The sequence below is a fragment of the Phyllobates terribilis genome, unplaced genomic scaffold (assembly GCF_046119375.1).
Source record: "Phyllobates terribilis strain yellow unplaced genomic scaffold, ASM4611937v1 Scaffold_3__8_contigs__length_932513732, whole genome shotgun sequence".
Taxonomy (NCBI): domain Eukaryota; kingdom Metazoa; phylum Chordata; class Amphibia; order Anura; family Dendrobatidae; genus Phyllobates; species Phyllobates terribilis.
Window position 1 is genome coordinate 505,615,546 of NW_027362763.1, and position 22,780 is coordinate 505,638,325.

A 22,780-nucleotide genomic window follows, 5' to 3' on the forward strand; every position below is an offset into this window, starting at 1 on the left:
ATATGGTGGGGTGACGGGGTGTGACATCCTGCATGGGGCATTATAAGGGAGGGGGGGTGACATTCTGCATGGGGCATTATAAGGGAGGGGGGGTGACATCCTGCATGGGGCATTATAAGGGAGGGGGGGGTGACATCCTGCATGGGGCATTATAAGGGGGGGGTGACATCCTACATGGGGCATTATAAGGGGGGGTGACATCCTACATGGGGCATTATAGGGGGGGGAACAGCCTGCATGGGGCATTATAAGGGAGGGGGGAGTGACATCCTGCATGGGGCATTATAAGGGAGGGGGGGTGACATCCTGCATGAGGCATTATAAGGGAGGGGGTGTGTGACATCCTGCATGGGGCATTATAAGGGAGGGGGGGTGACATCCTGCATGGGGCATTATAAGGGAGGGGGGGTGACATCCTGCATGGGGCATTATAAGGGAGGGGGGGTGACATCCTGCATGGGGCATTATAAGGGAGGGGGGGTGACATCCTGCATGGGGCATTATAAGGGGGGGTGACATCCTACATAGGGCATTATAGGGGGGGGAACAGCCTGCATGGGGCATTATTAAGTAGGGGGGGTGACATCCTGCATGGTGCATTATAAGGGAGGGGGGGTGACATCCTGCATGGGGCATTATATGGGGGGGGAACAGCCTGCATGGGGCATTATGTGGGGGGAACAGCCTGCCTGGGGCATTATGTGGGGGTAACAGCCTGCGTGGGGCATTATGTGGGGGGAACAGCCTGCATGAGGCGTTATTTGGGGGCCAGTATCCTGCATGGAGCGTTATATGGGGGCCAGTATCCTGCATGGAGCGTTATATGTGGGCCAGTATTCTGTGTGGAGCGTTATATGGGGGCCAGTATCCTGTATGGAGTGTTATATGGGGGCCAGTATACTGTGTGGAGCGATTCGCTGGTTTCTGATCTATTGTAGAATTTACAATAGATATCGGTCATGTAATGTAAGAAGTGAAATCTTTGGCCTTGTATTATATATATATTTCTCCGCCGTATCTCTGCATCATGAATCATGGTATGTGTTAAAGTGGCCCGCTGAGACTCTTTCGCCCAGGGCCCACAAAAACCTGGAGCCAGCCCTGGCTGTCAGTCAGGCTAAATAGGCAGAGATTGAGTTTTTACTTTGAAAAAGGAGTTTTTTTCATGGATTATCAAAGTACATAATGACTTTTAATAAATGTATGTTGCCTACATAGTGGCATGATAAACTAAATAAGCATCTTACAAAAAGATAATCCAACTCATTGTATAAGACATCTAATCTTTAGAGGAAATGTCTGTTTATTGGTTACTGGGGAAAGTGAAATTTAATTTTAGAAGTCCATGGAATACCATTCTAATAAAAATTGGATGTTATAGATTACTATATATGATTTTCTATTAATGCAGTTTTAATTGTAGGTACAAGAAGACACAGGAAACCTTAAGCCAAGCTGGGATGAAAGCTTCTGCTGCAATAACCAACGTGGGAAGTGCCATTGGCAAGAAGCTAGGAGATATGAGGTGCTTAAATATAAAGTTTATTCTGTATAATATCATAGGTTTATTTTAACCAGGGAACATCTGAAATAATCTGTGCTTGTTGGACATCTTAATCTACAAGCAAGAGGTGCTCACAATAATATTTTGTAGGCCCATGACTGAATTTTAACAGATGCCATTTCCATAGAATTCTATCAGATTACATCACTTTCCACTTTTGAACACAATACCAAATATCTAGTCCTCTTGCTGGATATTATCTAGCAAAAAGGACAAAATCTATTTTATCCTCATGTGATATAAAGAGTAGGTTTAGCCCGGGTGTCATACGCAGATTGTAGAACAATTAGATCAGTGTTACAGATTTGGTCATTTATATCAATATTTTGTTAATATAAAGGCTCTTAGACGATCGTAGTATACGTAACTGTGCTATATGTATGCATAACCACACATGGACCAATGTATGTCAATGGGGTAGTTTGCATGAGCTTGCATTATTGATCCATTTCCCCCCTCATTAATCCCCCCCCCCCAAAAAAAAACAACAACAATGCCATATGTACACCATCCATATGGGATCTGTTTTACAGATTCATTGCAATTATTAACATAGAAAACAGTAATTGTATTATTTATTTTTAAATAATTAATGTATAAAACAGATGCCATCCGGATATAAAAAAAATGGACATGCAGATGAGAATACGGATAATCATATTGGAGAAAAATCTTTTTTTTATAGATGAAAATCGCACGATTGTACATAAGCTCATCTAAACCCAGCCCCAAAACAACGGTCACCTTTCTCATCTGCTATGATTGTCCTGAAACAAAACCTTTCTATTTCCTATAATAGAGTTGCCTTGAGATATGTTTCATATTACATGCTGCAGTTACTGTGATTGGAAATTTTTACACATATTGGATCAGTTTTCCTCCAGATGAAACAAAGTTCAATCATATCAAGTGGTCATTTACACACTTAAATGTGGATCTGTCTTCTAATGACAGTGATTATGGTGTGATGTGTTCTCCTGCTTTCACAAATTTTTTAAATACGAAAAAGTCACTTTTTTTTAAGGCTATGTGCCCACGATGCAGAAATGCTCCGGATTTTTCCTGAGCGTTTCTGCATCTCCCTGGCAGAAGAAACGCATGTGGATTGTACATGCAGATTGTACATGCGTTTTTCCTGCCAGGGACATGCTGATGTGAAGCGTTCTCCACATGCATTTCCACATGCGGGTTGTAAAGCGCTTTCCAAGCGATTTTAGCATCACTTGGAAAGTGCTTGTCAACTTGGTCACACTATATAAATCCATGCAAACAGCATGGATTTAATATAGTGTGACCAAGTTAGTTAAAAAAAAGAATAAAAATGGTAAAAAAAAAATTATACTTACCTTCTGATGGCTCCCGGTCTCCTCCAGTGCGTCCGGTCTTCCCGATGTCTACCGGTTGTGTAAAAGGACCTGCCATGATGTCATTTAGTCATGTGACGGGTCACGCGACCGCCGACGTCGGCGGTCGCGTGACCCGTCACATGACTAAATGACGTCATGGTAGGTCCTTTTAGACCATCATGAGCTGCCGGAAAGCCAGGACGCATTGCTATGGAGACTGGGGGCCATCAGAAGGTAAGTATAATGTATATTTTTTATTTTAATTCTTTTTTTTTAACAGGTACCATGGTACCCGGGTCTGGAGGAGTGTCTCCTCTTCTCCAGACCTGGGTACCATCCGCACATTGAATCGCTTAATATCCGCATGTGCACATGTAGTCATGCAGATATTAAGTGATTCAATGCAAATCAATGGCGGCGAAAACGCCGCGATTACGCCAAATAATTGGTAGTGCTGCGGATTTTTCCGCAATGATAATCCGCAGTGGAAATTTCCGCAGCATGTGCACAGCACATGCAGATTATCATTGGGGAACATGGCAGACCTTCGACCAAGCGTTTTTTATGCGTTTGCTGCTGCGGAAATGCTTAAAAAACGCATAGTGGGCACACAGCCTTACTTTTGCTCACCCTTCTGGGAACTAAACGCAATGAAAATAACATAGCTGAGCCTTTGCGCTAATCAAATTACATTTAACGATCTAATTATGAAAAATCCAATAATCCTTTCTTACATATTTAACTATTTAATTTTAAAACATTCAGTATCATACTTTCTGGACAAAATTGAAATTGTACAAATATATAAATAAAATCACTTGAAAAGTAAGCAAAGAATATATATATATATTTTAAACAAAAGTACATTGGCTGTAGAATTTAGATTTTAAAATAAACTTTTCCATCAGCTTCCGGGGAACATACCTGATTACATAATTCAACTTGTGTGTGTTTGAAGATCTAAGCATGATTGTGCCTGGAGGCTTCATGTTCTCTGCTCACATTAAGTGTTTCCTTTGTGTTGTAGATCATAACTTTTATAACACTCAATGTTTTTCATTCCTCTGCTGCAGATCGCACTCTATTAGGTAAGAAATTTCAATATGATTCCCATTAGATATGGAAGAGGTTGCACACATGAATACCATTTGGGACTCGTTAATGATTTTGTTTCTTCTAAATACTGTATTTTTTGGACCATAAGACGCACCAGACCATAAGATGCACCCCAAATTTTCAGGAAGAAAATAGGGAAAAAAAATTTAATGCGTCAAATGAGGGTCCGTCTTACAGTCCGAATTCTGCTTACTAGGGGGGGTGGGGAGGGGAGGTGGCGGTGGTGGGGTTAGAGGAGGTGCGACGCTGCGGGGTGATGCTGCGAGTCCCATCCCAGACTGGTAGAAGGGGATGTTTGGCGGTGCTCGATGGTACTTGGCGGTGCGGGGGCTCCACCAACATTTTGTAAAAGCCCGGAGCCCCCGCACTTGCATGGTTTCAATGAGGCAGTCTCTGGGAAATTGGCCGCTTGCGTAGATTGAGATCTCGGGAACAAAGATTTTGGGAGAAGAGATCTCAATCTGTGCATGCACCGCCTCCAGTGGCCATTTTCCCGGAGACCGCCACATTGAAAACATTTAATTCGGGGGGTTTCAGGCTTTCACAAAATGTTGGTGGAGCCCCTGCACCGCCGAGCACCCCCTTCAACCCTTCTACCAGCCTGGAATGAGACTCGCAGCATCACCCCACAGCGTTGAGCACCAGCCTGGGCTCGCAGCGTCGCACCTCCGACCTCGCCCGCCTCCCAGCCCAGGACCCGCAATATCGCTTGACTCCTGCCGCCGCCGCTCCCCCCGGTAAGCTGCATTCAGTCTATAAGACACACCCCATTTTCCCCCCAAATTTAGGGCAAAAAAAGTGCGTCTTATAGTCCGAAAAATACGATAATGTATTGGGACCCAAATAACACCTTTGATTTGGTTAACAAGAAAAAGAATCCACATACTGTGATATACCCATAGGATTACTTTTGCCATATGTATAGGAAAAGTGTTTAATTTTGGCTGGCTGTTGGTTTAAAGGGGTTGTCCAACTTCATTGATAGGATAGTTCATCAACATCAGCTCAGTGGCGGTAAGACACCTCGAAACTCCACAATCAAACTATTACCCTGTTCCAAGTACACAGTATATCGTTCTGTACAATGTGTAATGACGATTCTCCGGTATTGCAACTTAGTGCCTATTGAACAGCCTCTACACCCTACATAGTGCTCCTTACATTGTGTACTTCACTATTAGTAAAGGTGCTGGATATCAGACGCCCAGTAATCTGATAGTGATTACCTATCATATGGAAGATTTCTAGATTTGGCTATCCCTATAGTAATTTTTGGGAGTTACAGAAACTGATTCACAACTCTAAAAACTACAGAAAAGAAATCATCTGGCCTCACAATTTCTCACATATCAGTGCTGTCCACACGGTGACCCTCCAACCCAGGCTATGATGGTTCGGAACCATGGAAAAAGGCATCCATCGGGCTCCAGGGTGATTCCATAATGTTCTAATACATTTTTGTATCTATATATTGTGTGTAAATGATACTATATTTCTAATTTTTGTAGATATCATAACACCTGTGTAACAACTTATGGTGCAAACTATCAAGTTATTTCTGTGTGCTGCATGTTTCAATGAAATGGTATAAACTGTGAAATTTATGGAGTGTGTTCTTTTTTTATCCACAATGCCCTCACATGGCAGCTACTCAATCCGTCACTCTATAAGTATGCCAGCTATGAGGTAATGCCATAATTCCATCGTCATTTTTCATGAATCTACATTTATTGCATTAACATTTCACTTCTACTTTCACTATAGTTAAAGGGGTTGTACCAGGTTTGGAGGGTATCCCTTTCCATTGGATAGGAGGTAAATTCCCAATCGATAGGGTCCTACCATTGGGACGCCCCACTGATTCCGAGATTGAGCTGTGAAGAGAGATGTGTGAATGGAGTGGAGGTTGATCATGAGCACCATCACTCCATTCATTCTTAATGAGACTTAAAGGGAAGGTCAAATAGCAGCTGAGTGCAACGCTCGGCTATCTCCGTCGGTCCTAATGAGAATGAATGCAGCAGAGGTGAACGTGAGAGACTACGTTCCATTCAAATGGGGCTCTTTGGACATTGATTGTTGAGATTGGTGGGGGTCCCAGCAGTCTGATCCACAGCAATCAAGAATTTATTCTCTATCCCATGGAAAGGGAATAGTTTGCAAATTTGGTACAACTAAGGTTGTAAAATACAGCAATACTGGTTTGTGAATCTGTGTATTTTCAGGAAAATGAGACACCAAAAGTAACCACGACTAGATGACCGTATATCAGCCGTGAATATGTGATTGTGTCTGTAAATAGGAATAATTTGCTCCATTTAGGATGCCAGTGTTTCGTACTTATTACACCTGTCATTTGTGAGGTATTTTGAGTAATTTGTAATAAAAGTGAATCCTCAATACATGTCCGCAGTTCACTGACACAATTTTCTAAGAAATGATTTGCTACAAATACAAAGTGATTTCAATAAATAAACCTTTACAGACAATTACAATGCGTCCAATTCTTCAGCGATAACAAAAAATACATGTTAATAACGGCATTTACCTCTGCGGTTGAAGACAACATAATTGTAATCTGTACGTTTAATTTCCTTTGGTAACATGAAAACAAGAGCACGGCTTTATATTTAGCAATGAAGGACAAGCCGAACTGGTGTAACCATGCTGGATACAACAATACCCTCTGAACATTCCTGTCTGGGCATCACTGTTATATGACCATCTGGCATTAAACACACAGATTGCATTTTCTTTACAGAATCTTACAGAATCACAAATGACATATGCTGCATATCCAACTTCTGATAAAAAAAAATATCATATTTCTACTATAATGTCTTTAAAGGGAATTTGTCTCCTGGTTTTTGTTACCCCATCTAAGAGCAGCATGATCTAAGGGCAGAGAACCTGATTCCAGTGATGCATCCCTTACAAGGGTCACTGTCATCTGCTACAGATCTATCAGTTCTCAATGCTGAGCTCTGTATTACCCCATGCACACCACTGATTGGCAGCTTTTGGTGTACACTGTGCATAGGCAGAAAGCTATAGTGGCGTGGTTACAAATAGCTCTTGAATATGGAGGATTTCATGGCAGCAATTTTATTTGTCCTCTAATGATGATCTAATAAAATAGTAATTTTATCAAAACTACAACACAACATAATAAGTGATACATCGTGGGAATCAGGGTTCCTGTATCTGTACATGATTCTGCTATCAGATTAGTTGGCAAAAATGTGATAAAAGATTCCCTTTAATAAAGTTGATTTATATCAATATGTCTATTCTCTGTATTTATCACTATATCAGACATTTTTATAAGGGTATCCAGTTAGTCTGTTAAGTATTGCTCCCATACTCCTGTAATAGTGCCCCCTTAAAACAATATTGTCTCCTTTTACAATGTATTAATGGCTTGTTAATAAGTAATGATGCCCCATGAGTAATGATGTCCCCTCCAAAGATGATAATACCACCAAGTTTCCTTCTTCCATGCACACATATCGGACCAGCATAGGCGGCGCAATGCAGTGACATCATTGACACTGGGACACTGAACCCTGTTAGGCCCTGGTGGGAGAGTGATGGAGTTCTCTGATCTACCACACTACCTAACTGTATTGGCTTCATGTTCACACTGGTACAGTTAAAATTCATGTCTGGAAATCCAGAACACCTGGAAAGAAGTTTTTTTTTTTTTCATTTTATGCTCTTAGGATCTTTTTTCACCCACAGCAACTGCCCCTGTGGTCTCATCCATACAACATAACTCATCAATCTTAGCCTGGTAGTGAATCCTTTGGTACATGAGTAGCCCTGCAAGACCTTGATTGGATTGGGATTCACGCTTAAAATGAGTGGTCTTAGATTTCCAGAAACCCACGTCTACTTTATGGGTAATAAGCCAAAATCTCTGCCTTCATGTGACAGATTCAGCTCCTCAAGAAAAATCCCATATATATGTAGCATAGAGGATGTCATAAAATATAACTTTTAATAGTATCAAGTATAAAACTTTATCCAGAAACTCAAATCCAGAGCTGTAAGGAGAAATGAACAACTCTATAACTCAAAGTCTCATGAAGCCATAAGCAAAAAAATGGACAATAAGACCCAATGTTCAGGTCCACTAGTAAGCCAAAAGATGCAATAAGACCAAGTTTAAATATAGTGTCACCGTGCATACATAATTATAATAACACAAAAGACGTGTAAATCTCACCCATTTGCGCTGTAGGGACTTCAAAATTCCAGGGATTCCATCCGTGGTGGTATCCTGGATGCAATAATCTACCCTGTCATGCCCCTTGCGCTGACTCCCACTTAACAAGGGCAGTACCAAAGTGTGGTTCTTCTAATGTTGCTGCCCCATAAAAATGTCCCTCCCGACGCGTTTCTTTCTCCGTGTGGAGAAATCTTCAGGGGAGTGTACTTGCAGTATGTTGGGAAAAAAGAGCACCAGCAGAAAGAGGCCTTAATTGCTCAAGTTAAATAGCAAAAAGTGTCTTAGTGCCAATAAAGTACCCAGTGTCAAAAACAAATAAACCACATTAATAAAGAACTACCACAGTGGTGGGTTCTTTCTTTTTGGAGGTGCAGTGCTGCATCCTCCTTGCAAAAGAAAGGGGAGATAAATACATGTCTCACCTTGCCGGTTTAAATAGACCATTATTTCCCTATTCTTGAGGGAGTCTTACCTCATTTCCGGGCGCGGAGTTACAATCTGCCCTCATTACATCATAATGTTTATGGTTTCCTAGGTAACAGTCATACATGCGGAGCCTTACACGTCTACTTTATATTAGTAATTTACCATAAAACCTCCTCCTTAGAAAATATAGAAAGTAAAATAAGCCCTTCATCTGATTATTTATGCGAGTATACCTCTGATAGACATTTTTTTTTTAGATACATAGAAGTCTACAGTTGACAACTGGGCAAGAAAATAGACATACAGTCATGGCCAAAAGTTTTGAGAATGACACCAAAATTATATTTTCACATGATCTGCTGGCCTCTGGTTTTTATTAGTGTTTGTCTGATGTTAATATCACATACAGAAATATAATTGCAATCATATTATGAGTACCAATAGGTTATATTGACAGTTAGAATGAGTTAATGCAGCAAGTCAATATTTGCAGTGTTGCCCCTTCTTCTTCAAGACCTCTGTAATTCTCCCTGGCATGCTCTCAATCAACTTTTGGACCAAATCCTGACTGATAGCAGTCCATTCTTGCATAATCAATGCTTGCATTTTGCCAGAATTTGTTGGTTTTTGTTTGTCCACCCGTCTCTTGATGATTGACCACAAGTTCTCAATGGGATTAAGATCTGGGGAGTTTCCAGGCCATGGACCCAAAATCTCTATGTTTTGTTCCATGAGCCATTTAGTTATCACCTTTGCTTTATGGCAAGGTGCTCCATCATGCTGGAAAAGGCATTGTTGGGCGCCAAACTGCTCTTGGACGGTTGGGAGAAGTTGCTCCTTGGAGGACATTCTGGTACCATTCTTTATTCATGGCTGTGTTTTTAGGCAAGACTGTGAGTGAGCCGATTCCCTTGGCTGAGAAGCAACCCCACACATGAATGGTTTCAGGATGCTTTACAGTTGGCATGAGACAAGACTGGTGGTAGCGCTCACCTCTTCTTCTCCGAATAAGCTGTTTTCCAGATGTCCCAAACAATCGAAAAGGGGATTCATCAGAGAAAATAACTTTGCCCCAGTCCTCAGCAGTCCACTCCCTGTACCTTTTGCAGAATATCAGTCGGTCCCTGATGTTTTTCTGGAGAGAAGTGGCTTCTTTGCTGCCCTCCTTGAAACCAGCCCTTGCTCAAAGAGTCTCCGCCTCACAGTGCGTGCAGAAGCACTCACACCAGCCTGCTGCCATTCCTGAGCAAGCTCGGCACTGCTGGTAGTCCGATCCCGCAGCTGAAACAGTTTTAAGATACGGTCCTGGCGCTTGCTGGTCTTTCTTGGGCGCCCTGGAGCCTTTTTGACAACAATGGAAGCTCTCTCCTTGAAGTTCTTGATGATGCGATAGATTGTTGACTGAGGTGCAATCTTTGTAGCTGCGATACTCTTCCCTGTTAGGCCATTTTTGTGCAGTGCAATGATGGCTGCACGTGTTTCTTTAGAGATAACCATAGTTAACTGAAGAGAAACAATGATACCAAGAACCAGCCTCCTTTTAAAGTGTCCAGTGATGTCATTCTTACTTAATCATGACTGATTGATCGCCAGCCCTGTCCTCATCAACACCCACACCTGTGTTAATGGATCAATCACTAAAACCATGTTAGCTGCTTTGCTTTGATGACTGCTTTGCACACTCTTGGCATTCTCTTGATGAGCTTCAAGAGGTAGTCACCGGAAATTGTTTTCACTTCACAGGTGTGCCCTGTCAGGTTTAATAAGTGGGATTTCTTGCCTTATAAATGGGGTTGGGACCATCAGTTGTGTTGTGCAGAAGTCAGGTGGATACACAGCTGATAGTCCTACTGAATAGACTGTTAGAATTTGTATTATGGCAAGAAAAAAGCAGCTAAGTAAAGAAAAACGAGTGGCCATCATTACTTTAAGAAATGAAGGTCAGTCAGTACGAAAAATTGGGCAAACTTTGAATGTGTCCCCAAGTGCAGTTGCAGAAACCATCAAGCGCTACAAAGAAACTGGCTCACATGAGGACCGCCCCAGGAAAAGAAGACCAATAGTCACCTCTGCTTCTGAGGATAAGTTTATCCGAGTCACCAATCTCAGAAATCGCAGGTTAACAGCAGCTCAGATTAGAGACCAGGTCAATGCCACACAGAGTTCTAGCAGCAGACACATCTCTACAACAACTGTTAAGAGGAGACTTTGTGCAGCAGGCCTTCATGGTAAAATAGCTGCTAGGAAACCACTGCTAAGGACAGGCAACAAGCAGAAGAGACTTGTTTGGGCTCAAGAACACAAGGAATGGACTTTGGACCAGTGGAAATCTGTGCTTTGGTCTGAAGAGTCCAAATTTGAGATCTTTGGTTCCAACCACCGTGTCTTTGTGCGACGCAGAAAAGATGAACGGATGGACTCTACATGCCTGGTTCCCACTGTGAAGCATGAAGGAGGAGGTGTGATGGTGTGGGGGTGCTTTGCTGGTGACACTGTTGGGGATTTATTCAAAATTGAAGGCTTACTGAACCAGCAATGGCTACCACAGCATCTTGCAGCGGCATGCCATTCCATCCGGTTTGCGTTTAGTTGGACCATCATTTATTTTTAACAGGACAATGACCCCAAACACACTTCCAGTCTGTGTAAGGGCTATTTGACCAAGAAGGAGAGTGATTGGGTGCTACGCCAGTTGACCTGGCCTCCACAGTCACCAGACCTGAACCCAATCGAGATGGTTTGGGGTGAGCTGGACCGCAGAGTGAAGGCAAAAGGGCCAACAAGTGCTAAGCATCTCTGGGAACTCCTTCAAGATTGTTGGAAGACCATTTCCGGTGACTACCTCTTGAAGCTCATCAAGAGAATGCCAAGAGTGTGCAAAGCAGTCATCAAAGCAAAAGGTGGCTACTTTGAAGAACCTAGAATATAAGACATATTTTCAGTTGTTTCACACTTTTTTGTTAAGTATATAATTCCACATGTGTTAATTCATAGTTTTGATGCCTTCAGTGTGAATGTACAATTTTCATAGTCATGAAAATACAGAAAAATCTTTAAATGAGAAGGTGTGTCCAAACTTTTGGTCTTTACTATATGTCTTGTGTCTATCTCTGTCAATGATATGCACTTTACACTTTATGCGCATGAGGTACTTTTAGTTCACCACTAAATAAAAAAACTCTTCTTTTCCTTATGGTAGTGTTTTTTCTTAATGGTGTCTCTTTAATATAGTTTACCTTACTACATCGTATGTTATATATTATATACTGGTGGCCTCTGCTATTGGATATCGATATTAGTGTTGAGCCACCCCCGTAGTGTTCGAGTTCGGTTCGGTTCGTCGAACACCCGTGTGTTCGCCGAACTGTTCGTCGAACTGTTCGTCGAACACCTTCGAACACCGTTAAAACCAATGGCAGGCAAACAAAAACACATAGAAACACATAGAAAACACCTTCAAAGGTGTCCAAAAGCTGACAAACTGCTCAGAAGACATAACTAACACATGGAAAAGTGACAAGTACATATAGTCATGCGAAAATAAAAGAGGTGGAGGAGTAAAAGGAGGGGGAGACACAGATATAGGCATGTCATGCCCTTCTAAAATCCAAAAAGTGAGAAGCCGCCACGGCCAGTCCGCTCCTGCCCGTGCCACCTCCGTGTCGCCGGGTTTGTGCCAGAGCCGCGGTGAACCCTGATGGCCAGCCCCCCTCTCCCAATACTGGTGCCTGTCCGCTGGTGGGTCGAGCGAGCCCCCCTGTGGTGGAGGCAGCTCTAAGCTTTTTAATTTAAATTGTCTCTCTAATTTGAATGAATACACTTTAAATCCATTTACAAGGATCTATTGGAGGGCAAGTCTCATGCCAGCAGCCGCGTAATTCCAGCTCCAGTAGCGTCCACTAAAGCTGCTGCAGTTAAAAAGCTTTTATAAGGATCGAGCTCGGCTGTCCACCGCAAGGCATCCTACTGCCAGTCCCAGCCCCTATGCCTTGGGGTGCCTCCTGATGCTCTTCACTGAGTATCCCATGGTCCCGAAGCATTTCCTTTGAAAAAATTAAGTGTCTAAACTACAGGTGGTGTAGCTTGCTTAACAGCCGGGATAATCCGCTGACTAGCAGACACTGCTACTAGGCACAAAGTATTTCCTGGGCTAGATGCAGTTAAAAATTTGTAATTAGATACTCTCGTTGGATGCTGAGAAAGCATTCCATAGAGTCTCCTGGCACGCCATATATGATTCTCTTAAAAAGCTTGGGGTAGGGGTCTAGGGGACCCTTTTATAGCTAAAATCACGGCCCTGTATCACAATACGTCACCTAGGCTGAAGATAAATGGAACTGTAGCACCCTGAGGGCTCGGTTGCTACAGAGGTATTGCACCTCACCCAGAGGTGTGATATCTCACTCTCAGGTAAGGATGGAGTGTGGATCAGGACCCGACACCTGCATGCATTACACCACATTGCCGTGGGGCAGGGCGACCAATATGCCTCTGAGATGGGCACGACAGTCCCTGTCCCTGGCTGGAGTGGGGGGAGGGAACACTGAGGAAGGGGAACCCTGTAGTGCAGGAGCAGGGAGGAAGCAGTTCCTGGGTGCATTGAGAAGGGAGTATAAAAGGTGGGCACCATCTTAGTTCAGTGCAGAGAAGTCTGAGCAGAAGTGGCAGGGAGCAGGGGCTCTGCATGAGCTCTGCTCCGGAGGCGGGCCTAGTAACAGAGGCCCAGGCCTGGAAGAGGGAGAAGGAAGGAAGAGGAGCGGAGAAGGCTCCATGAACGAGGAATGAAGGGATCCCAGGGGTGTGGACGGGCGAGTCGCCACCGCACGCCCGAATCCACCTGCGTGGAGGGGTCAGGCCAAAGGGGGAGACCGGTCCCCGAAACTAGTGGAGGCAGGAAACAACCCTCAGCTAGAAACCGGAGGCTGTGACATTTTATGTGGCGCAGCCCCTCGCTACACCCGCTAGGAAGGCACCACATAGGGTCAGGGAAACTGGCGCCAAGTTTACCAAGAGGAGGCCCGAGGCAGCCGGACAGAAGGGTTGGTAAGAAAGGCCAGACAAAGGACACACAAAGGGGGTCCTGTGAAGCGCTCCAAAGTTATCTGGGAGTTGTCTGAGCCCCTCACCTGGTGAGCACAGTACGACGTGGGCAGCCGTTACCTGCAGACGTGGTCTGGATAATAAGAACTGTGAGTAAAGGCCCTGGACTGCATCACTGACTCCGTGTCCTTACTGCTGCTGCCCTGCACCATCACCCCCATCCTCCGCATACACTGCCCTGAGGCTATACTCCTCCCGTGGGGAGTTATGCTACGCTCTGCTGCACCCACAACACCAGCCTCAGCGGTCTGCCCTGCAGCGGCGGTTCACTCTGACCGCAATCCACGGGTGGCGTAGTCGGACATTTAAACATCAAAACCACATAAATAGTTCCGCCACTGGTTTGACCACCCTGAGCCACAGAACCGGGTTGCCGCCACGAAGACTACAACCACCAGCATCCACCAAAAAGGGTCCGGCTCCGGGTGTCCCAAGGCCCAAGGGGTGCATCAGAACATTTTCATCACCTTTCACAATCACCAATGGGACAAGGCAGGGATGTCCTCTGTCCCCTCTCTTATACATCCTAGTGACGGAGCACCTGCTCTCATCAATTCGCCATAACCCCAATATTAGGTGGATTGAGGTGGGAGGCACCGAGTACAAGTGCTCTCTATTTGCTGATGATGTCCTAGTATATATCACTCAATCACATATATCCATCCATGCTGTTATGGCTGAAATAGATCACTTTGTTACATGGTCAAATTTTAAAATCAATGCAGCGAAGTCTGAGGCCCTCGATGTCTCCCTCCCCAAAACCATATAGGATTCCATCCAGTCCAACTTTCCCTTTGCCTGGCCCTCACAGGGTATCAAATACTTAGGAATTCCTATTCATAGAGACCTCTCCCATCTATGTTATCTTAATTTTGGGCCCTTTATTGAACAACTCCATACAGACCACGGTTGGCAAGTTAGAACTGTAAGATTCACTACGTGAACCACTGGTGTTTTGTGGAAAAGCACATGTACACTGCGTTCCAAATTATTATGCAAAAAGTGTTTAGGAGTGATAAGGGAAGAATTTGTTTGTTTGTCAGTTAAACTCATTGATGGTGATGTGTGTCAGGGCTCTTTATATCACTGTAAGCAATTGCAGACACCTGTGCTAATTAGTTTGGCAGGTGTGTCCAATGAAAGGCAAGACTACTTAAGAAGGCTGTCTCACATTATTAAGCAGCCTACATTTTCTGCCAAAATGGGAAAGAAAAAGGATGTGTCGGCTGCTGAGAAGCGACAAATTGTGGAGTGTTTAGGTCAAGGCATGACTACAATCAACATTGTGCGATGATCAGGATGAAGTGTCTTGGCAATCAAGAAGTATGTAGCTGATTCACAGTACACACGTGTGCGTGCTGATAAGGGCAAATTGAGGACTCTTTCCTACAGGCAATTACGTCAGGTTGAAAGAGCAGCGGCAAAAAAGCCTTGTCATAGCAGCAGACAAGTTTTTGAAGCTGCTTGTGCCTCCAACGTCCCCCGAACAACAAGATGCAGGGTCCTTCAGAGGTTTGCAGCTGTGCATACGCCATCCTGTCGACCTCCTCTATCCACTTCACACAAGCAGAAACGGCTCCAGTGGGCCAAACATTACATGAAGACTGATTTCAAAACTGTTTTGTTCACGGATGAGTGCCGTGCAGCGCTCGATGGTCCAGATGGATGGAGTGGAGGATGGCTGGTTGATGGACACCCCACGCAAACACGGCTACAGCGCCAACAAGGAGGAGGTGGAGTAATGTTTTGGGCTGGAATCATGGGGAGAGAGATTGTCGGCCCCTTTAGGATCCCTGAAGGCGCTAAAGATGAACTCCATAATGTATGTGGATTTTCTCAAACAGCACTTCCTGCCATGGTTCAAGAAGAAGAACCGTGTATTTCACAGCAAGATCATTTTTCTGCATGATAATGCACCATCTCATGCTGCACATAAAACATCTGCATCTCTGGCTGATATGGGCATAAAAGGGGACAAACTTATGGTGTGACCCCCATGCTCCCCTGACCTGTACCCCATTCAGAACCTTTGGAGCATCATTAAAAGGAGTGTCTATGATGGCGGGAGGCAGTTCACATCTAAGCAACAGCTCTGGGAGGGTATTCTGTCCTCATGCAAAACAATTGAAGCAGAAACCATCCAAAACCTGACAAATTCAGTGGAAGAGAGAGTTCAGAAGCTCCTTTCGAACAAGGGGTCCTATGTGAAAATGTAACATCACCTAGAATAAAGTTTTGAGTTGAAAACTGTTTGATTTCAGTTTCTAACAACCTGCTAATGCTTATAATTTCAAAAATGACCATTTTTTTGGTCTTTATTAAAATGAAAAGGTTGATCGAAAAGTTTGGGGGATCTAAGAGTGTGGCAACCCAGTAGTCATGATTACTTCGAATTCTGACAATATGAGGGTCATGCTGCAGGTAGTGCAGCAAGAAGGCACTTATGTGTCTTGCGCATCTCGGAGCCCCAAAATTATTTTCCGGGCTAGATGCAGCTAAAAATTATTATTAATTTTAAATCTGGTGACGCTTTAGTATAGATGGCCTAATAGGATCAGTGCTGCACACTGCTACAAAGCCCAAATTATTTTCCAGTCAAGATACAGATAAACATGATTAGTAATTTTAAATCTGGTGGAGCTTATTATAGATGGCCTAATAGAATCAGTGCTGCACACTGCTACAAAGCCCAAATTATTTTCCAGTCAAGATACAGATAAACATGATTAGTAATTTGAAAGCTTAAAACGGTTGGTAGGGTGATTTTAACCAATCATCAAGCTTTTACTCTCCCCAGGATGACACAGGGGTAGAAAAGTCGTTTCGGATCCATGATTTGTTCATCTTTATGAACGTGAGTCTGTCTACATTATCAGTGGAGAGCCGCGTGCGCTTATCTGTCAGCACACCACCAGCAGCGCTGAACACACGTTCAGACAGAACGCTGGCTGCGGGGCATGACAAGATCTCCAAGGCGTAAGTGGCTAGCTCCGGCCATTTATCCAGATTGGAAGCCCAAAAAGAGCAAGGGTCCAGTGACACAGTCGTGGCTTCAATGTTTACTTGGAGATACTCCTGTACCATCGTCTCTAGGCGTTGACTATGTGTCAGACTTCTTGTCTCCTGTGGCCTTGCAAAGGATGGGCTAAAAAAGTGGTGAAATGATTCCGCAAAATTGATGTTACCAGCAGATACTGTGGTTCTGTTACGGTTTGAGTGCTGAACACTTGACGGTCCCACGGTTGGCAAGTTGGAACTGTGAGATTCACTACGTGCACCACTGGTATTTTGTGGAAAAGCACATGTAAGATTCTGCAACAGTCTCTGCTGATACTCCTGCATGCGTGCATCCCTTTCTATGGCAGGAATAATTTCTGCAAATTTACTTTTGTACCGGGGATCTAACAGTGTGGCAACCCAGTAGTCAGGATTATTTCTAATTCTCACAATTCGAGGGTCATGTTGCAGGTAGTGCAGCAAGAAGGCACTCATGTGTGTTGCGCATCCAGGAGCACCAAGTCCCTGTTGTGTTGGTGGCGAGGTAACAATCATGCTTCCTTCCTCTGTCCTCTCCCCCCAACCTCGCACAACAGAAATGTGATCAAGGTCTCCCTCATCTGATGAGTCTTCCATCAGTTCGTCCTCCACTTCTTCCTGGGCTCCTGCACCTTCCTCACTAGTTTGGCTGCTACCATGTGCCCTGGTAAAACCATCTCCCCCACCCTCACATGCCTGCCGCCTTGGTGCTGCCGACCGTCTGGACCTTGCAGATGTTAGCCCTTCCGCATACAACTCCTCCTCCTCTACTTCCTCCACCTCCTCTTGTGCCACCACCTGACTCCGAATTCTGTTTAACATGTGCTCCAGCATGTAAATCACCGGAATAGTCATGCTGATAATGGCATCGTCAGCACTAAACATCTTCGTCGCCATTTCAAAACTGTGCAGAAGGGTGCATAGGTCCCTGATCTGAGACCACTCCTCCAGCGTGATTTGCCCCACCTCTGAATCTCGTTGGCCCAGGCTATACGTCAGAACGTATTGCACCAGGGCTTGTCGGTGCTGCCACAATCGCTGCAACATGTGCAGAGTTGAATTCCACCGGGTAGGCACATCGCATTTTAGCCGGTGAAGTGGCAGGCCCAACGACTTCTGTAGAGATGTAAGTCGCTGAGCTGCGGGATGCGAACGGCGGAAGTGAGCACACAGCGACCGTGCCCTCTGCAGAAGGCCATCTAGTCTGGGATAGTGGGCTAAAAATTGCTGGACAACCAGGTTCAACACGTGAGCCATACAAGGCACGTGTGTGACATTGCCCCGGCGAAGGGCCGCACCCAGGTTTGCAGCATTGTCGCACACGGCCTTCCCTGGTTTCAGGTCCAGTGGAGACAACCATTCATGAAATTGGTTCTCCAGAGCTGACCACAACTCCTCAGCTGTGTGACTCACATTTCCCAGACATTTCAATGTAAAAACCGCCTGATGACGTTGAGCCCTACTGCCAGCATAGTAAGGAGGTGTGCAGGATCCCTTCTGCGCAGTTAGAAAGCTTGTGGCATGACCAGACAGGCTTTGGGTGCAGGTGGAAGACCGAGAGGAGGTTGAGGAGGTAGAAGCAGTGGAGGAACTTTGACATAAAGAGGATTGACGCACAACTCGTGGGGACGGCAAGACTTGGACAGCAGCCCCTTGTCCTGCTGTCACCATAGTTACCCAGTGCCCAGTCAGCGACATGTAACGCCCCTGTCCATGCCTACTCGTCCAAGTGTCTGTGGTGAAATGCACCCTGTCACACACAGAGTTTCTCAAAGAAGCGGTGATGTTGTGTGCGACATGCTGGTGGAGCGCAGGCACACCTTTCTTTGAGAAGTAGTGCCGACTGGGCATCTGGTACTGGGGCACTGCGACGGACATAAGGTCTCGAAAATCCTCTGTGTCCACCAGGCGGAAAGGCAGCATTTCTGTAGCCAAGAGCTTGCAGATGGTGAAATTCAACCTCTTAGCTTTCTCATGGCTAGGAGGAAATGGTCTTTTACTTGTCCACATCTGAGGGACCGAGGGCTGGCTATTGTGCTTAGACGGGGTTGATAAGGGTGTCCCCGGCAAACTGCCGGTCTGTGAGGAAGATGCAGGCGGACATGTTAGGTTGCCTTGATCCAAAGGTGGTGCTATCGATGTCGGACAGCGCTCAAGACCAGCTGGTGTTACCACCTCCAAAGAAAATGATGACCTGCAAATCACGCTGGCTGTTGCGGGTAAAGAGGTGGCAGGTCTGCGCCCCAAAACAGGTGTGACTGCTGTCCCCCCAGTCACAGAGGATGAAGAGGCCGCGGATGCACAAGATATGGCAGACGGTGGTTGGCCCGGCCGGCTAGGCCGCATTGTAGCACACTGAGCTTCCCACTGCAACTTATGCTTCATGTCCATGTGCCGGTTCATGCATGAAGTACTCAAACTATGTATTTTTTGGCCTCTACTTAGCTTTTGCTGACAAATGTTACAGATAACACGAGTTGGGTCATCTTTATCGATCTGAAAAAATGCCCAGGCTATGCAAGGCTTCGCACCCATGCGACCTGAAGAGCCACCACGACTTGTGGTGAGAGGCAGAGTTGTGTTTGAGGATGCAGTTGTTGACGTGCTTCCAGTACTACGTCTCTGTCCAGGAAGGCGCAACCTGACCTCGTCGTCACTAGCATCTTCCTCCACCTCCTCTGCTGACCTCATCTCTTGGCTGACTGTGGGTTGACAGTAAGTGGGATCTCCAACCTCATCATCATCACCCTGTGCGTTATCACACCCGTCGTCCTCAGAGCCAACCTGTTCCTGCCCTGACAAAAAACTAAAGTTGTCGCTCCAATCAGGTATTTGAGTCTTATCATCGTCTTCCTCATTGTCTCCACCAACAGGAGTTACAGTTTGGGAATGAGGGTCTACATTATGGTCAGAACCTTCTGCGTCTGGTCCTGGATCCGACTCATAAAGATTCTGGGCATCAGTGCAGATCATTTCCTCGTCTGGATTCACAGAAGCGCTGGAGTCGACCGCTGATTCCCAGGCTATAGTATGAGTAAACAGCTCTGCAGACTCAACCATCTGTTCTACCTCATACTCAGACGGGCAGCTGGAGATTTGGGAGCTGTGAGGAAGCAAGTGCGATTGGGGTGACACCTATGAGGACTGGAGTATTTGTGATGTTGAAGTTGATGTGGAGGAGAGCCCACTTAAAGGAGCACTTGATATCCATTGAAGCACCTGCTGTTTTTGTGCCTCATCTGGAATTTGTAGCGATTGGCGTGGCCGTAAGAAAGGGATCTTATCACATTGTCCGCTAAAAGAAGTAGACATTTTAGTTTGGCTGGAAGATGGTCTTTCTTCTGCAGATGTTACTGTTGCTTTAACACCTACCCCACGGACACAACCTTTTTTCCCCTTCCCAACACGCCTATTCCCCTTTCCACCAGCAGCAGGCCTTTTTCCACTCATTTTGGTGGTTAACTAATTCACAACTCTGGAGTTGTTTGCACAAAAAAACAATGGATGGGAACCGAGCAGAGCTGAGTGGCCAAACTGTGGTATTAGGCCAAAACTATTGGCTGGGTTAGATGCAGAAAAAAATTATATTCAATTTGCAACCTGATGGAGGTCTGTATAGATAGATTAATAGAACAAGTCCCACACACAGCTAGAAGCCCAATATTTTTTCAGAGGTAGATGCAGAAAAAAATATATTCAGTTTGCAACCTGATGGAGGTCTGTATAGATGGATTAATAGAACAAGTCCCACACACAGCTAGAAGCCCAATATTTTTTCAGAGGTAGATGCAGAAAAAAATTATATTCAATTTGCAACCTGATGGAGGTCTGTATAGATGGATTAATAGAACAAGTCCCAAACACAGCTAGAAGCCCAATATTTTTTCAGAGGTAGATGCAGAAAAAAATATATTCAGTTTGCAACCTGATGGAGGTCTGTATAGATGGATTAATAGAACAAGTTCCACACACAGCTAGAAGCCCAATATTTTTTCAGAGGTAGATGCAGAAAAAAATATATTCAGTTTGCAACCTGATGGAGGTCTGTATAGATGGATTAATAGAACAAGTCCCACACACAGCTAGAAGCCCAATATTTTTTCAGAGGTAGATGCAGAAAAAAATATATTCAGTTTGCAACCTGATGGAGGTCTGTATAGATGGATTAATAGAACAAGTCCCACACACAGCTAGAAGCCCAATATTTTTTCAGAGCTAGATGCAGAAAAAAATATATTCAGTTTGCAACCTGATGGAGGTCTGTATAGATGGATTAATAGAACAAGTCCCACACACAGCTAGAAGCCCAAATATTTTTTCAGAGGTAGATGCAGAAAAAAATTATATTCAATTTGCAACCTGATGGAGGTCTGTATAGATGGACTAATAGAATGATGCTATGCCCAAAAGATTTTACTTCACTAGGTGCAGTAAAAAAATTGGTATTCTATACACAGGTGGTATATCTTGCAACACAGATAGGCTACTCCACTGACTAACACACTCTGCAATAGGCCAAAAAGGATTAGCTTTGCTAGATTCAGCCAAATGCTGTGAAAAAAACTTGCACAGCACTGGCACAGACCTGCCTGGCAAAAACTGATAGGAACTGATGTAACCTAGTCCTGAAAAGGACTCCAATTACAATTAGTCTTTACTCCCACAATCTATCTATTTAAGAGCACAGACCTGCCTGATAAAAGTCGTAGGAAATGCTGTAACCTAGTCCTTAAAAGGACTGCAATCACAACTATTCCCTACTCCCAAGCTATCTGTAGATTTGTGCGAAAATTGGCTTGAAATTAACAAGGTATAGCGCACACAGCAACAGCGGTGCCGTCTAACACGCAGCTGCAGCAGTGAGAAAATGGTGGCGACGGGGAAAATGGCTTGGTCTTATAGGGCAAGGACATGTGACATACACTGCCAATGATACATGCCCTTGCTTGTGTGAAAAAAAGCACTTCGCTCCGTGTGTGCGCTGCTGATAGGCTGACAGATTGCACCTCCCCACTGCAAATGCGGGAAAGAGAAAAAAAAAATGGAGATCTTCATTGTTCCTGCAGAGATCCATCCCCTGCCCCTCCCCCCACCCCGCTGTACACTCAAACTGCGTATTAACATTAATTTTCATCATTACTGAGAAAAAATCCAGTTATGATTTTGGTGCACGAACAGTTATCGAACATAACCTCGAACAGCCGAATTTTTCTCAAATTGTTCGTGTTCGCCGAACGGCTCGAACACCGCCCAAAACAGCTCGAATTTGAGATTGGCGAACAGTTCGAGTAGAACAACGCTCATCTCTAATCGATATATATCTTTATTCATATATTAGGTGGTGGTCTCATTAGGCTCTTATCTTATTGACATCTGCGCTTGTATGTACTGGCAGGGTTTTTTTTCCTTGCGAGCTCCCCCTGTTGTATCTTCTGTCCAGAGCCCTGGCTATTGCGCATGCGTTAAGCGCCACAAAAGTAATCACGTGATTTAGTCCCGATCATGTGACCGCGATATAAGGTCAGGGTTTGCACAGGGGGTAGTAGCAGAGCTGTATATGATCACCAATTAGGGTGTCATTGGCGAGGATCCATTTAAATACCTACCCTTTCCAGCATTCCATCACCCCTGGACGAAGCATTTCCTGTGCGAAATGCGCGTCGGGTGTGTGCTGGATGCCTGGACCTCTGACCTACGCTCTCTGGTAAATATAGTTATTTTCTATGGTTATATTGGGTAGTTCTTATAGGGGTTTTCTTATGCATATATGCAGCTCCACTTGGATATTATGCACATACTAGTTACTTACCCATACTTACCCATATTCATGTCTTGATGGAACTATTCTATGCATTTATGTATTTATATATATTATCTCTCTATATGTGGTTTGCCATTTATGTATTTAACGCTGCTCAATCACTTTAATATGTTAAGTTCTATCATACCATATACTTGATT

General features: G+C 44.5%; 1 protein-coding gene across 2 annotated transcripts in view; it reads left to right on the forward strand.

The window, feature by feature from the left end:
• TPD52L1 (TPD52 like 1) overlaps positions 1 to 22,780 on the forward strand; it is a 160,738-nt gene that overhangs the window by 112,921 nt on the left and 25,037 nt on the right. The window contains exons 4-6 of one of the 2 annotated variants that reach the window (XM_073676013.1): positions 1,424 to 1,525; positions 3,984 to 3,998; positions 5,674 to 5,712. In XM_073676013.1, coding sequence (XP_073532114.1) covers positions 1,424 to 1,525; positions 3,984 to 3,998; positions 5,674 to 5,712 — 156 coding nt within the window. The remainder of the gene's footprint in view (positions 1 to 1,423; positions 1,526 to 3,983; positions 3,999 to 5,673; positions 5,713 to 22,780) is intronic. The other variant, XM_073676014.1, reaches the window with a different exon arrangement.